Source organism: Heterocephalus glaber, unplaced genomic scaffold (assembly GCF_053883595.1).
Source record: "Heterocephalus glaber isolate CG9 unplaced genomic scaffold, H.glaber_assembly_v1.0 deba00001457, whole genome shotgun sequence".
NCBI classification, from domain to species: Eukaryota; Metazoa; Chordata; class Mammalia; order Rodentia; family Bathyergidae; genus Heterocephalus; species Heterocephalus glaber.
In genome coordinates, this window is record NW_028258305.1 from 41,993,488 (window position 1) to 42,010,810 (window position 17,323).

The window sequence follows — 17,323 nt, forward strand, 5'->3', positions numbered from 1 at the left end:
TAGTCTAGGTGAGAAGAGCTAAGAGGGACGGATTTAAGAAGTCAGACTGACAGGACTTCATGATTATTGGGTGTGGCAGGGAGGAAAATATAGGAATGAACCGCAACTCCCAGGTTTCTGAACTAGGCAAGTGGTAGACAGTAGTGCTAAAGTTTTTGCCACGAAGAACTTCAGATGCCTCTAGGTTACCCTGGTGTGTGTTTGGGTATGTGCAACCCTGGGGAGTGGCCCCCTGGGAGTTGCTGATTTAGGTGGCAAATGAAGATGGTGTGGGTAAAGTGGCTCAAGGAGAATTCATGAGAAGAGCTGAAAACAGAATCCCAGAGACTGAGGAGTGGTTAAAGAGGTTAAGAGAGGAGTCATGTCAGGAAGGCAAGGGAGTTTCTAAGAGTAGAATGCTTGTGCTGCCAAATGCCTCTGAAAGTTGTAGTAATGTAAGGAGTCAAAGAAAGGAAGGGGGCATTTTGGACCAAATAAGCCATAATGTGGTGGGGTGATAGCCATGGGTTGAGGAGCGAGAACCTGTTGAGGAGGGAGAGGTGCATGTAGTCAACTTTCAAGACATCTGTGAAGGAAAACAAAGGAAGTAGTAACGGGAGTGGAAGTTTCTTCCTTTTTCTTTAGGACAGGCAAAGCTTGAATAGGTATAGATCATGCAGGAAAAAGACAAATAGGCAAGAGAAGCTAATAATCTGGGAGTAAGAATGAGTGAAAATGTTTGAAAAGTGTTTTGGGGATGTGAAAGTGATGAAAGGAAGGAGAGACACGAAGCCCAGTGTATGTAAAGTAGTCAAATCCCAGAATGGTTTGTAACAGACCAGGTCACATATCGAAATGACCTTGGTTTCAATCAACAGGGCAAACATGTCAAGCAACATTTAAATATTTATTTTACATCACTTATGAGTGCACTTTTCTCCTTAGGATGCAATCTGTGTATAGCCTTTCAATGTCTTCCCCATAGTGGGTGCTCAACAAATGGCAAAAGAATAAACTAGATACTTCTTAGTTGTCTTCTGAGTGCATTAACACGGTCCAACCATTGTCAATACCCTGCGTAGAAGCCAAAGTGTCTCTTCAAGCGGGCAAAATGTTCACAGAATTCATGAGTGAAAGGTGATGCACTGTTTCTGAAGAACCTGTCTCTCTTAAAGCTGGTTATCAGCGTTGCCTGCATAGAGGAGTTTAAAAATAGGAAGCTGAGAGGAGAAGGAAGAGGTTGTTCTAAAGGTACGCAGGCTGGCAGGAAGACGGCAGCAGGAGGTGGCACGCTCTGCTACACCATAAGGTGCCAAAACGCAGTAAAAAGCAGACGCAAGAGCCGGGATGTAGCTCAGTGGTGCGATGCCTGCCTGCCTGCCTGTCTGCCTGGCAAGCGCAAGGTCCCGAGTTTGATCCTCCTTACCAACAAAACAAAAAACAGACGCAAAGCATACTGGCCCGGGTCGGTTAGCTTATCAAGAGCCCTTCACGGATGGTACTATTTTGAGCCTTAAGAAATGTGGAGAAAAAGATCTGCTCCATTAAAAAGTGCTTAGCTGTCTCTGACTTGGCACCATCTCCTATATTTTACATATTTGGGAAAGGGTTCTGTAAAAAATGAGAAAAGCTACTGAGCTGGCAGACCTCGGGGAGCCACGCTCGGCTCCTCGGCCCCAGCCGCCCCCCAGTTCTCGCCTCCTTCCAGGCCCCTCTTCCAGGAGCCACTCCTCTGCCGGTTCGAGCGGAAGTGATCTCTTCCTCCTCATCGTCGCCCAGGGTCTGGCTACGGCGTGGCTCCGCACAGGTCATCAGACCTGGTTGCTTGCTTACATGGCTGCTTTTTCTTCTAAATTCTGCGCTCCCGGAGCGCAGGGACCGTGACGGCGACTGCGTGACCCTGCTCCAGCGCCGGACGTGGGGCCGGTGCTCAGAGCTGCGGAGTTAATCTGGAAAGTCACGCAGGGCAGGATCCCGCTCTGCATTCCTTCCCTCCTAATCGCGAGGGCCGGGCTTCAGTGCCCGGCGCTACCTGTGCCGAGGACCACAGCCCAGCCGCGGGGCCCGAGTGCCCGGAACCCAGAGCGGGCCGGGGGCGGGACTCGGAGCAACGGCCCCACCCCCGGCCCCCTGTGCGGCGGAAAGCCCCGCCCCCACCCCCGCCGCGCTCGGGCTCGCGCTGCCGGCGCGCGGCCGCCCCTCAGCCGTCGCCTCCCTCTCCGCCCTTGCTCCCTCGCGCCCTCGCGGCCTCGCGCCGGAGGCGGGCTCGCTGCGCGCGTGCCGGGCGGGGGAGCCGCGCGAGCCGGGCGCCGGAGACGTTCGCCGCGGGGGCGACTCGGGGGCCTGAGAGGGCGCGCCGCCGCCGCCGCCGCCGCCGCCGCCTCCGCCTCAGCTGAGGGGGCCGGGCCGGAGGAGGCGGAGGAGGCTGAGGCCGCCGGAGACCTTCCGAAGCTCCCAGCTCCGGCCGGGAAGTGAGCCAGGTGGGGAGTCTGCGGCGGCCGGCGGGGCTGGAGCCTCGCGCGCGCGAGGAGCGGGAAGGGAGCCCGCGCAGCACCCGACCGCTGGGCCTGCGGGGTGCGGGGCGGGGTGGGGTCGGCGCTCCTGGCCTCGAGGGCAAACCGGGGTCCCCGCGGAGCCCGGCTCAGAGGCGGCTCGGGGTCTGGCGCGCCGTGGGCTCCGGGCTCCCGGCTGATGCTGCCGAGCCCGGCTCGCGGCGCGGAGGCTCCGCCTGAGGTGCCCAAGGGGGCGAATGAGCAGGTCCTGGCACGGGCAGGTGAGGCAGGCAGGCCCGGCTGTGGGAAGGGAATTTATCCCAGGTCACCTGAGAGCACTGTTTCCCGAGGCGCCTAACTACGAACCAGCACCAGAGGTCTGGCTCGGTCGGAAAGTGTTCCGAGAGGAGGGAGGATGCAGCCTTCGAACGCTCGCTGTTAAATGCCTGTGCCAGGCCTTGGGATTAGGAAGACCTGCCAGCATTCTTAGCAGACGTTTATTGCTTAGGTACCCTGCTTGGGCAGCCGTGGCCAGCACTAAGGCCACGAAGTAGTTAGTATAAGACACAACTAGGATTTGTTGTTGAGGGCTGACAATTTGGCCCTGAAGGTATGCATAGAAATACAAAGCAGCATTGGATTTTATGTCTCAAGTCTTGGTCACTTCAGGTCTCTTTGGTCTTTCCCCAGAACAGGGAAATTGGAGCGGTAACTTGCTTGGTTTTGGAACAGCGCAGAAAGGTTAAAGAAATCTTGTAGGAGGAATTTGGAAGAGTTTTGAAGGCTCTTCTGTGTGACCTTTAAAGAAGCGAGGGAAAACAAATTTGAAAACAGAAAGGAAATTCCCTTTCTTCCCAACTAGAATAAGCTCCTTGACTGTTCACTGTTAAATCCTCAGGATGTGGCCAGGCTTGCAGCTGTCATGCAATAAATGCTTACTGCGTGAATGAATGAGTAAAGCAAGGTTTTGCTACGTTTTGTACGGGGCATTAGCAATCACTGTAATGTTAGGCGTGGTTGATCGGCTTTTGTTCTCTCTCTCTCTCTCTCTCTCTCTCTCTCTCTCTCTCTCTCTCTCTCTCTCTCTCTCTCTCTGTGTGTGTGTGTGTGTGTGTGTGTGTGTCTTTCTCTCTCACCTTCTTAGGGCCAGCCACTCCTTTTGGGTGGTTACTTGAGATCATCACATCTTTTTTTCATTGGCTTTTTTTTTTTTTTTTCCCATTACCGGGGATCGAACTCAGGACCTTGTGCGTTCGAGGCAGGCGTGTTGCCACTGGGCTAAATCCCTGGCCCTTATGTTTGTTTTTTGAGACAGGGTCTCGCTATGTAGTTCAGGCTGGCTTTGAACTCACTATGTAGCCCAGACTGGGCTGGAACTCTCATTGGCTTTTTAGGGGAGGAAGGAGAGTGCTTTTATCTACAGAACTCTTTTTCGTTTTTATCCTGGCTCTTGGATCTTACATGTTTGTGTCTTTGCTGTCCTGTAAGGGCTGGAATTCTACCTGTCCTTTGCCTTGTTGGACTCTCCAGCTCCATGCTGCTGCTTCAGTCCCCTGGGTTGCAGTGCCTGTTGGGTTACTTTGTTTGCCAAATTAAAACTTGACCTTTTATGAGTTCTCTGAGGATATTTATCAGACATAAGTGGAATTGGCTTTGAAGGGGATTATGCAGTCAAGGTAGTGTTGGCAAGTGCTTGCCATTTATTTTATGCCTTTGATATTAATTTCTCAGGGCCTTAGGTTCCACGTGTAAAAACATAAGGGTAATAGTAATCCAAGATTTAAAAACAATTTTATTTTCATTAGTACATGTTTGCAGTACATAATGATTACATTTGTTGTGGGGAGTTGGTACATGTATATAACACATCTTAATTCTTTTTACGCCCCATCTCTTGATCCTTTTCCTATTTACAAAAGATCTATCTTGTGTTTCTTATTATCTTTTTCAAAAATTTTGCCCTGCTTCTTTTTCTTTTTTTTTTGGTACCAGGGATTGAACTGAGGTCCTTGTGCTTGCGAGGCAGGCACCATCTTTTTTTTTGAGACAGGGTCTCACTGTGCACTTCAGGCTGGCCTTGAACTCACTATGTAGCTCAGGCTGTCCCCCAACTTGCACCAATCCTCCTGCCTCAGCCTCTCAAGTGCTGGGATTTATTTTGCTCTTTGTTTAGATTTTGGGTTTCTCATATAACAGAAACCATGCCATTTAGGCTTGTGTGTCTGATTTATTCCACTTAATATTATAGTCTCAAGGGCCACCCATTTTCCTAATGAGTTAAAATATACCCTGTTGTGTATAAATTCCACATTTTCCTTATTCATTCATCAGTTGATGGACATACAGGCCACTTCCAAGATTAACTATTATAAATTGTGTTGCTGTAAACAAGGGGATGTATGTATCATTGTAATATGATGCCTTCAACTCAGGAAGATACCTAGAAGGAAATAGCTGGGTTGAATGGAATTTTTATTTTTGGTTTTTTGAGGAATCTCCATACTAATTTCCATAGTGGTTGTACTAGTTTACATTCGCACTGACAGTGTAGAAGAATTCCTTTTTTTCTGCAGCCTTGCCAGCATTTGTTATTACTTGATTTCTTTATGATAGCCATTTTTTTCTGGTGTAAGATGAAGTCTCAGTATTGTGTTAAGTTGCGTTTCTCTAATGGCCAGAGATGTTCAACATTCTTCCATGTATTTGTACTTCTGAGAATTGTCTGTCCATTTTAATATTTAGATTTTTGATCCATTTTGACTTCAGTGCATGGTGAGTGATATTGGTCTAGATTCAATCTTCTGCATCAATATAGCCACATTTCCCAGGACTATTTGCTAGAGGAGCGCTGTTTCTTTCAGCTAGGTTTTTGTCCCCTTTGCCAAAGATCAGATGGCTGAAGGTGCTTGGGGCTGTTTCTGCATCCTCTGTTCTGTTGCACTGATCCACTCTCTGTTGTGCCATGCTGTTTTTATCACTGTAGTTTTATAATATAATTTTAAATTCAGGATTGTGAGGCCCCCTCCTTTGCTCTTGTTGCCCAGGATTACTTTTGCTATTCTGGGTCTCTTCTGGTTTCATATGAATTTTAGGATTGTTTTCTTTAGTTCTGTGAGAAGTGCTGTTGATTTTTTTTTTTTTTGGTACCGGGGATCGAACTCGGGTCCTTGCACTTGCACACCAGGCGGTGAAACCACTGAGCTAAATCCCTGGCATGTTGATATTTTGATTGGTATTCCATTAAGTCTTATGTATCAGTTTTGGAAGTGTGGCCATTTTGACAATACTGGATCTGCCTGTCCAGGAACAGGAATGCCTTTCCATTTTCTGATGTCCTCTTTGGTCACCTTTGTCAGGGCATTATAGTTTTCACTGTAGAGCTCTTTTACTTTCTTGGTTAGGTTAATTTCTAATTATTTAATTTTTCTTGATGCTATTGTGAATGATATTATTTTCCCAGTTTCTTTCTTTCTTTCTTTTTTTTTTTGGTACTGAGGATCGAACTTGGGGCCTTGCGCTTGCGAGGCAGGCGCTGGAACCACTGAGCTAAATCCCCAGCCCCCCAGTTTCTTTCTTGATGGGTCATTATTGGTGTAATGAACACTGTTGATTTTTTTTTTTCGTACCGGGGATCGAACTCGGGTCCTTGCGCTTGCACAGCAGGCGGTGAAACCACTGAGCTAAATCCCCGGCTCTAACACTGTTGATTTTTGTGTGTTGATTTTTTTTTTTTCGCTTAAATTCTTTTATTGGTACATTTTAGGTATACAGTACATTTACATTTATCATTGGGTACTTGTACCTGTACATGATGTATCTTGGTTCTTATTTTTCCCCATTCCCTGTGCGCCCTTCACCCCCTCCACTCTTCCCTATTTACATAGACTTTGTTTCCATGTTTTTCTTTTCTCATAATTTTTCCTTTCCTTTCTTTTCTTTTCCCTTCTCTTCCCCCTTCCCCTACCCCTTTGGATCTTTTCTTCCTATTTCAAATTATCAATTATTCGTTTTAATCGTTTTAATCCTTATTTACACTTTCAGTTTCTCACACTAGAGAAATTATTTGGTATTTACACATGTGTGTCCTATTTATTTCACTTAAAGAGTATGGCCTCAATATGCATCCATTTAGCTATAAATGTCTCTAATTTCTCATTCTTTATGGCTGAGTAGTAGTCCATTTTATTAAAAAACCACATCTTCTTTATCCAGTTTCCAGTTGATGGGCACTTGGGCTGTTTCCAAGCGTTAGCTATTACAAACTGTGCTGCTATAAACATGGGTGTACATATATCACTGTGGAATGATTTTTTTTCGGGGGGGGGTACCGGGGATTGAACTCGGGTCCTTGTGCTTGCACAGCAGGCAGCGAAACCACTGAGCTAAATCCCTGGCCCTGTGGTATGATTCTTTTAATTCTTTTGGGGAAGATACCCAGCAGGGAAATAGCTGGGTCAAATGGGACCTCTAGTCCTAGTTCTTTGAGGTATCCCCATACTGATTTCCACAGTGGTTGCACCAGTCTGCACTCCCACCCACAATGGAGAAGGGTTCCTTTCTCCCCACCTGCTGCCAGCATTTGTTATTGGTTGATTTCTTTTTTTTTTTTTTTTTTGGTACCAGGGATCGAACTTGGGTCCTTGCAGTTGAGCAGCAGGTGACAAAACCACTGAGCTAAATCCCCAGCCCTGGTTGATTTCTTGATAGCAGCCATTCTTTCCGGGTTGAGGTGGAATCTCAGTGTTGTTTTCATCTGCATCTCTCGAATAACCAGTGATGTTGAACATTTTTTCATATGTTTATTTGCTGCTTTTACTTCTTTGAGAAATGTCTGTTCATTTCAGATGCCCATTTTTGAATTGGGTCTTTGAATTTGGGGGGGGTCTGATTTTTTAAAGTTCTTTATATATTCTAGACAGTAGTCCTTCATCTAAGGTGCAGCTGCTGAAAATTTTTTTCCACGTTGTAGGTTGTCTGGTTGTCTCTTAGCTCTCTGGTGGTTTCTCTTGCAGTGCAGAAGCTTTTTAATAAGATGAGATCCCAGTTGTTGATTCTTTGTGCTAGTTCCCCTGCTACTGAGGTTTTGTTCATAAAGTCTTTTCCTATGCCAATGTCTTCAAGAGTTCTACCTAACTTATCTTCCAGCAAGTTTAGTGTTTCTGTCTTAATATTTAGATTAATCCACTTCAATTTTAGTTTAGTGCATGGGGATAGGTATGGGTCTAGTTTTAATCTTTGGCAGGTTGAAATCCAGTTTTTCCACCATTTATTAAATAGGCTATCTTTCCTCCAGTGAGGGTGGTTGGCTCCTTTTGTGTGTTGATTTTATATTCAGCTACATTTGGTTATTCTAGGAGTCTTTTTTTGGGGGGGTCTTCTTTGTAAAGGATCATGTCATCTGCAAGAGTAATTCAGATTTGGCATTGTGTAGTAAGTCAGTCTTGAAAAAATAAGTTAATTTCTTCATTTTAATCCTGGGTACTTCAGGGTGCAGCCAGCAGGCATTTACTATTTCTTGTTGAGAGATGTTTCGGTTCTGCAGTTTAGAGGGCTTTTTCCAGGCTTATATGGTGAGATTTTATTTAGATATTTAATGTATATTTATTTTAAAATTAACTTTTTGGTGTACAGCTTATATATGATAAAATGCAAAGATTTTGTGTGTATTTTATTTCTCATTGCACAGGTGTTACACCTGTGGCATCTCGCCCTGGCTCTGTGTACTGCCCAGCTTCAGGAGTGCCTTTCCTATTGGAGCGCCTGTGCCTGGCAGTTGCTAGAGACACAGTTTGTATGGTTGTGCGCCACACCTCTGCAGATGGCTCAGAACACACTTGCTTGTAAGATGCTCAACCAGTGCAGACAGAATAAAAGTCCCCTTGACCTCCTCTCTTCCTCAACAAACTGTAGTACTAGTTCATTGTCCTCTTTCCATCCTTTTCCTCTATGAATTTTCATGTTTATATAGTTAATATGGAAAAAAGCATTAATATGCCCGTACATTAATGACATATTTTCCATTTTGGTAGGCATCTTTTTTTTCCTAATGGATTATTTTTGAGATCTTTCCATGTTGAAACATAGAGATCTGCCCAAGTCATCTTCACTACATGATCTCATATTTTTTTGTGTTTGTTTGTTTGTTTGTTTTTTTGGGACAGAGGGTCAAACTTAGGACCTTGTGCTAGAGAGGCAGGCATGGCACCCTGAGCTAAATCCCCGGCTCAAGACCATTTATTTTTTATTTATTTATTTTTTGGTACCGGGGATTGAACTCGGGTCCTTCCTTGTGCTTGCGCAGCAGGTGGTGAAACCGCTGAGCTAAATCCCCGGCCTCAAGACCATTTATTTTTAACTGTTGAGCATATTCAATTGTAGATTTAAATCAGAGTTTATCCTTTTGCTGAGGAACAGTTTTGTTTCTTTGGATATGTGGGTATATGTGTTGATGGGTATTTGTGTTGCAAATGCATTCTGCCAGTCTGAGACTTTTCTTTCCCTTTGTTAATTGTGGATTTAAATTTTGATGCCCTATTTATGAAAAATTTTTCTTTTTTAAGTTGCTTGTCTTTATGTATATGTGTGTCTGGTTTAAGAAAATTTTTTCTACCACAAGGTATGAATTATATATTCCTGTATTTTCTTCTAAAAGTTTAAAGTTTTGCTTTCCATGCAGAACTTTATTTTTAGGTATGGTAAAATGAAGAAATATGGTATATTGAATACCCAGTTTTTCAGCAGTTTTTAAATAAGTTTTTTAGTGTGGTAAAATATGTATACACAATTTACCATTTCTGCCATTTTAAGTGTACAGTTCTGTGTTGTTGCAACTGTAACCACTAGTCCTCTCCAAAACTTCATCTTTCTGAGATGAATCTCTGTATCCATTATCACTGAGTCCCTATTCTTCCCTGACTGTTAACCCTGACAAACCGTCATTCTACTTTCTGTCTCTATCCATTTCTGTTCTAGATAGCTCATTTAAGTGGAATCTTGTATTTGTCCTTTTGTATCTGGCTTATTTTAGTTAGCAAAATGTCCTCTTCATCCATATTGTAGCATGTTTAAAAAAAAAATTTTTTTTTTTGAGTTAAGGTTTTGCTATGTTGCCCAGGCTGGCTGTGAACTCAGCCTCTTGGGTAGCTGGGACTACAAGTGTGAGTTGCTGCACCCAGCAAAATTTCCTTTTAAAAGCTGAATATTTATGTGTGTATGTACATCCCTGTGTGTGTGTGTGTGTGTGTGTGTGTGTGTGTGTGTGTGTACTGGGGATTGAATCCTGGGATTGAATCCTGGGATTTTGCACTGAGCTACACCCTCAGCTCTTTGAAAAATTTTTAAATTTTGAGAGGGTCTCACTAAGTCTGTAAATTGCCCAGGCTGTTTTTGAACTTGTGATACTTCTGCCTCAGCCTCCCAGAGGCAGGGTATACAGGTATGTGCACCATGCCCAGCTCATGTTTATTTATTCATTAACCCATTGATGGATATGGCAATTGTGAATGGTACTGCTATGAACATCAGTATATATGTATCTGTTTAAACTCCTGCTTTCAGTTCTTTTGTGTATACTCACAAGTGGAATTGTCAGTGATACAGTTTGAAAAACAATTATATATAACTGAATAAAAATAGAGCAATATAACTTTGACCAAAATGACTGGATAGTGCAGAGTTCTGTTGTAGTTTTCCCTTGTTGTTAGTATCTTTCACTAGTGTGGTAGATTTATTGCAATTGGTGAACCAATATAGATATATTATTAACTAAAGCCTATAATTTATGTGATGTACAGTTCCATGGGTTTTGACAAATATGTACTGTCATATATCATCAGTGTCATTACATGACACTACATGTACTGTCATTGCAGAATCATAAAGAATAATTTTAATGCTCTAAACAACTTTTGTTCTCCCTTTAATCGTTTTTCCCTTCCCTCACTAAGCTCCTGGCAACCTTTGATCATTTTACTGTCTTGAGTTTTGCCTTTGCAGAATGTTTTAAGTTGGAGTTACACGGTGTGTAGCTTTCTCAGACTGGTTTCTTTTACTTAATAATATGCATTTAAGGTTCCTCTGCATCTTTTTATGGCTTGATAACTCATTTCTTTTTAGCACTGGATAGTATTCCATTGTATGAAAGTGTTCATTCATTCACCTACTGTAGGATATTTTGGTTGGTTCAAGGTTTTGTCAGGTCTGAATAAATCTGCTACAATTTTTTTTTTTGGTACCGGGGGTCGAACTCAGGACCTTGCACTTGTGAGGCAGGTGGGGCGCCACTGAGCTAAATCCCCAGCCCTGAAAGGTTTTTGTATGAACAGAATTTTTTAGCTCACTTGGGTAAATAGCATGATGCTAGATCATGTGGTCCGAATGTGTTTAGCTGTGTAGGGAACTGGTGAATTGGCTTCTGAAGTGACTACCATTTTGAGTTCCCAGTAGTTTTAAAAATTTTTGTTCAAGTACCTTAAATGTTCCTATAAAGTCTTTGTCAGACTGTTCCATAAAATTCACCTTCATCTGGAGTGAATTCATGTTTACTTGTTGCCTTTGTTGCCTTTCTTAACCTTTCTTAGCATTGTATCTCATGGGTTTTGAAGGGTTTTTTTTGGGTTTTTTTTGTTGTTGTTGTTAAATTCTTTTATTGGTACATTTTAGGTATACAACACAATTACATTTCTCATTGGGAATTGTACCTTTACATAATGCATCTTGGTTCTTACTTTTTCCCCATTCCTAGCCCTCCCTTCACCCCCTTGAAGTTTTAATTTACAGTCTCATCTTGAGTGTGAATACTTATGGTACCAGGGATCAAACTTGGGACCTTGCGCTTTCGAGGCAGGTGGCGGAACCACTGAGCTAAATCCCTGGTCTTGAGAGTGAATACTTTTAATTTTGTTTTTTACCTCTGCTCCCCTTTCTCTGTGTGGTGGTATTTCAAATGTTCAGCTGACCTTTGGGACCCTAGTCTAACGTCAGAAATGGTAATGGTTGGTCAGGAGTTCTGCCCTTGGAGGTAATTGGGTTTTTAGATCTAGTCACAGATTATGTGGCTTGACTCAGACCCTGGTCAGGGGTCTATGTTTGTACCTTCCTACTTTTCTAAGCCCAGATCATTATTTAAGCCCTGGCATTATAGGCAGAAATTGGTAGCTCTAGCCTCATCCCTGGCCTTCAGTAGCAAGTCTGGCTCAGGTGACTTCTGTTCTTCACCCTCCTTTGCTTTCTGTCCTGAGTATATACAGTACATACCTGGCTCTGGACTCGGAATCCAGCAAGCTTACAGCTTTGTCCTTCTCACAGATTTGTGTGTCGGTTCTGTTTTTCATCTAAGAGAAGGCTTATCATGTTTTTCGAGCCTTATGTTTTTTTACTTTTATTTAAAAACTATTTTTCCATTTTTGTGGAAAGGGAAACATCAAAGTATCTACTTATTGGCTACTTTAACTAGAAGACTTAATTGGCCAGGCTTCTTTTTCAACATTATATTGCTTATTGTCATTATCATTATTGTTACTATTACTGTTATTATTTGTTGTTGCATCACCTGGGCCCTCAAGTCTAAACGTTGAGTATCAGTGAAGATAATGGACCTTTTGATCTATTTCCTGAATGGGAATGCTTCCAGTGTTTTGCTCTTAGAGATGATCCATTCTGAAGGTTTCTGGCAAATGCCTGTCAATTTAATAAACTTAAATTTGCTAATTTAAGTACTACTACATTTTCATCTATTATTTTTTCCCCCTTTGGTACTGGGGATTGAACTTGGGACCTTTCGCTTGAGCGGCAGGTGCCGGAACCACTGAGCTAAATCCCCAGCTTCTGTTCTTGATTTGTATTTTTATTGGGTATTAAATTTTATCAAGGGCTCTTTTTTATTTTTTGCATTTTGTTGAAATTACTTTTTTTGTTAATATGTTACAAGTAGGATATGCCTTTCTGTGTTGTAGTTAACCAAGAAACATGTTGTATATGATTTACTTGTTAATTCATTTTTAACAAACAACAGTATTTAAAGAAAATACATTTTTATCTTGAATTTTTGTGTATTAATACTGTAGATAAAATAGGACTGAAATACTGTGATAATAAAGTTTGGACTGTGGGCCTGGGGATTTAGCTCAGTGGTTGTGCCCCCTGCTGTGCAAGCACAAGGAACCGAGTCTGATCCCTGGTACCAAAAAAAAAAAATAAAGTTTGGACTAAATATGTAATGATTTCACTATAATTAAAAAATACTCTATAATCTAATAGTGCAGTGTGATCAAATAGTACCTAATAATATTAATAGTGATAGCTAACATTTATTAGGCTCTTATTTTGTGCCAAGCATTGTGCTAAATGTGATATATGATTTATTTAATATTTGCCACAGCTCTACAAGGTTCTATTTAATTATTCACCTCTGGGTTGTAAGTTTTTTATCAGAACCTAGAGAATGCTGTCAGATTAGTAAAAAGTAAATCTCTAGGGTTTTATGCTCATTTTCATTGGCATTTCTTTTAATCTGAAAGAGAAGTGTTAGAGGAAGGTACTTGAGAATTTTCCCACAATAAGCAGGAAATTAATTCTTTTTCAAGACAGTTTGGCTAGTTGTAACTGGGTGTTGGGGATGCTCTCAGCCTTCTCTAACTGCTGTCTTAAATGGATATGCAGAGAATACCTGTCAGGTTTTGTTGGGAGACTGAACTTGCACAAGAATTTTCTGTACCTGGATGATTTCATGTAACCGCTAGGAGGGTTACATTTCCACAGCTTTCTCTCGCTTCCCTTTAGTCTTTACTGTAGTGGTTACTTAACCTCTGTCTGCAGACTTCATCTGACTCTGGAATACACTGTCTTCCTGAAAGAGTACAGACTGAAAGGACTTCTTTGTGCACTCTGTATGGACCCCATTAACTGCACCACAGTTTTGGGACCTCCTAATTTTTTTTTTTAATTCCTAAATGTGGCACAGTAGGAAGGAGGGAAATGGGCTTTGGAGGCACCTCATTGGCTAACTACACAAGCTACTAGATTAGTAACCTTAGGCCAAGTTATTTAACCACTTAGACTCTCAATTTCCTTATCTCATTCTAACATTTATAATCCCGATTTGTTCTTTAAGCCTAGCACGGTTGTATCTTCTCATTCTTTTTTTTTTTTTTTTTGAGGCAGGGTCTTGCATAGCCGAGGGTAGCCTTGAGCTTGATGTGTATCCCAGGCTGGGCTCACATCAGTGATTCTCCTGCATCAGCCTCCTGAGTGCTAGGATTACAGGTGTGTGCCGCCACACACCTTTATTGTTTGTTTTTATTCTTTTTTTTTTTAGTACTGGGGATCTAACTCAGGACCTTGCGCTTGCACTTGAGAGGCAGGCTGAACCATTGAGCTAAATCCCAGCCCTTTTGTTTGTTTTTAAAGAGCAGCGGTTTCTAAAGTGGGAGCCATGCAAGATGATGCTTTAGGCAAGGTATAACAAGAAAACTTGAGCAGTTAAGGTTTATAGCTGTTTAACTTAGAGGCTGACACTCTGCTCCATCTGTGTGTCTGATGACCTGCCTTTTTGCAGTAGGCCGGGGAGCCTGAGGGGAGTGGGTCGTGTGTAATGTGATAGGCCTTTGTTGTTTGTGTATGCTGAGGCAGAACATATTGCAGTTCCCTTCTGTCTAGTTTATTGGTCTTTCAGATTATATTGTCTGATTTGGGTGAAATGAACCTTGCTAAATAGATGAATAGCCTAACAAACTTTACTTCGCAGTTTTTTCGCAAGATTCAGAATCAACTGAACTTTGAAGTAACGGTACAAACACAATTGAAGAGCAAGAAAACAAGCAGACTGGATACTTAGATTTGTATTATGAGGGCTGGGGATTTAGCTCAGTGGTTCTGCTGCCTGCCCAGTGAGCGAAAGATCCTCAGTTCAATCCTCGGTGCCAAAAAAAAAAAAAGAGTTGTATTATGAGCTTGTCAGTCAAATGCAAAATAGAGAAATGATAATTGATCGGTTGATAGAAGAGTCAGTAAAAAATACCCTTATAATTATTAAAAATACTTTTTATATGCGTTAAGTGTATTGTGCCTTAAGGTATTTGGCTGATGATATGAATGAGCTCCTATTACCAGTTGAGATATTTAAAAGCTAAGCATTCAGAATATGAAGACAAAGATTTTTTTCAGTAATGGTTAAAGTTATATACTGATTGATCTAGTACTTTAAAATTTTATTAAGCTTGGCTGGGGATTTAGCTCAGTGGTTCTGCCGCCTGCCTCTCAAGCACAAGGTCCTGAGTTCGATCCCTGGTATCTAAATAAATAAATAAAATTTTATTAAGCTTAACAAATACCTTTGAAAATTTTATTTTGAGGTTTCTTATTTTAGAAGTAAAAGAAAAAAGCCATAAATTTTTGTTCTTCCTATTTTGGTAAAATGGCTGATACAAAATAATAATTCATCCTTTGTTAGCAGCCATTGTTGAGGTACTGATTGAAGAAATTGCTGAATTATACCAAATTATAGAGTTTGTGAGAGTTATGGTATAATTGGGTAAAAGAACAGAGCTTATGGTAGTTGGTATACTGTTTCAATAATAAAATATATGGAGAACTGCCTTTCCCCAAACCACAAGAGAAACAATTTACCAAAAATACACTCAAAGTAAATGACTTACAATGAAGTAGGATATAAAAAGTGTAAAGAAAAGAAAAGAAGAGCACCTTCAGGCCAGGGATTTAACTCAGAGGTTTTGCCACCTGCCTCAAAAGCACAAGGTCCCGAGTTCGATCCCCAAGGCAGGTGCCAGAACCACTGAACTAAGTCCCCGGCCCTGTACTTTTGATTTTTAGGTTTTTTGAGACAGGGTCTCACTATGTAGCCTAGGCTGGCCTCGAACTCACAGCAATCCTCCTACCTCAGCCTCCTGAGTGCTAGGATTACAGGCATACGCCACCATGCCCAGCACTAAAATGTATTTTTAAGGAAGGAGTTTCTAAGCAAAAAAAAAAAAAAAGCACAAAGAAAAGACTGATAAGTTTATTTGTTTTTAAAGATTATATATCAAAAGACTCAATAGAAAATGAAAAACAAGCCACAGACTGGGAAGAGAAATCCACAATTAACACAACCAAACATCTGGAATATAGGATATACACAGCACTTACACAAAGCAGTAAAACTGACATATGAGCAGGCAATTCACAGAAGCAAAGAAAAATGGAAAACATAAAAAGTTACTCACATAACTCAAGGATTCACAGTTGAGGTATAAAGAAATCCAAGCGGGCTAAGGATGTAGTTCAGTTCTAGGACATTTATCTAGCATACATGAGGCCCTAAGTTCAATCCAAACACCACAAAAAAAAAAAGGACTGAAAATAAAATTGTAGTGTAGTCAGTCACACAATAAAGTATTATATAGCAAAGCTAGATGTAGTTTCACAATATTAAGTGAAAAAGTTGCAAGAGAATAAATATACTATTTACATAATACTTAAAAGTACACAGGTTAACATAAGCAAGACCGGGACTACAGTAAAGCGAGCCAAGTAAACTGAAGGAAGAAGTATCACTGTCAGTCATTCAAGTCCAAGCATGAGGACCTCCTCACACTAAGAGCCTACATGCCTCCTATACCTCTCCCCAGCCCTGGTTAGAATACAAGATATTACTTAGGAATTCACACATATATAGCCAAAGTATAAAGAAGTACTTGGGCATGATAATCACCAAATGTAAAGAACTGAGTACCTCTGGAGATAAAAGCAGAATCATGTGACTGCAGAGGGATACCAACCTATTGGGTATGCTTTATTCATTAGGCTGAATTTTCTTTATACTTTTTTTTTGGTACCGGGGATTGAACTCCGGACCTTGCACTTGCGAGGCAGGCGCTGGAACCACTGAGCTAAATCCCCCGCCCTGTGCTCTTCTTTTAAAGGCCGTCCACATCTAGAGGGAGCTCATGAGAAGTTCTACAAATGAGCTCCTCCACTTGCCCTAGGATCTTGTAATTGACAGGTCCTGCTCATTTCCCCAGCCAGCTTTGTTACGCCCCATCTCCTATATCAATTCCATCACTCCCAAAAAGAAACCCTGCACCCACTAGTAGTGACTCCCCATTTTCCTCCCTGCCAACCTCTGGAAACCAGTGATTATTTTCTATTGCTATAGATTTTTCTACCCTGGATATGTCTTATAAACAGAATGGTATAATATGTAGCCTTTTGTGATTGAACTCTTTCATTCATCATAATGTTTTCATAGTTCATCCATGTGAATACTATTTTATGGCTGAATAGTACTCCATTGTATGTATACATCAGTTTGTGTGAATATGCTGTAATTTGTTCTTGGCACCATTCATTGAAAAGACTGTCCTTTGTCCATTGAATTGTCTTGGTATGTTTAAAAATCACTTGACCATAAGGATAAAGATGTATTTCTGGGCTCTCAATTCCATTGATTCATTTTATATTCTTGTGCCAATACTACGCTATCTTCTGTGGTGTAGTATGTTTTAATACATTCATGGATTTGATTTGCTTAATATTCTGTTGAGATCTTTGGCATCTGTGTTCATGAACATTTGTTGGTAGTTTTCTTTCTTTTTTTTTTTTTGAGACAGGATTTGTAGTTCAGCCTGGCCTTGGTTTCACTGTGCAGCTCAGGCTGGCCTCAAGTTGGCGGAGATCTTCCTGCCTTAACCTCCCAAATGCTGGAATTACAGGGGTGTGCCACCACACCTGGCAGGTAATTTTCTCTTCTTTTTGTACTACCTTTGTTTGATTTTGGTCTCTGCATAGCACTGGCCACTGATAGAGCCCAGACTGGGACACTGCCACCCCTCATCTTAGAGAAAAGTAGGTCTCAT

General features: G+C 41.8%; 1 protein-coding gene across 16 annotated transcripts in view; it reads left to right on the top strand.

The window, feature by feature from the left end:
* Dtnb (dystrobrevin beta) overlaps positions 1–17,323 on the top strand; it is a 334,007-nt gene that overhangs the window by 36,359 nt on the left and 280,325 nt on the right. The window contains exons 1-2 of one of the 16 annotated variants that reach the window (XM_087216208.1): positions 2,282–2,459; positions 17,078–17,202. The exons of 13 other annotated variants lie outside the window; for them this stretch is intronic. In XM_087216208.1, coding sequence (XP_087072334.1) covers positions 17,165–17,202 — 38 coding nt within the window. In that variant the 5' untranslated portion in view covers positions 2,282–2,459; positions 17,078–17,164. Of the gene's footprint in view, positions 1–2,243; positions 2,460–17,077; positions 17,203–17,323 lie in introns of those variants that run through there. 2 more of the 16 variants (XM_087216220.1, XM_087216214.1) reach the window with 2 other exon arrangements.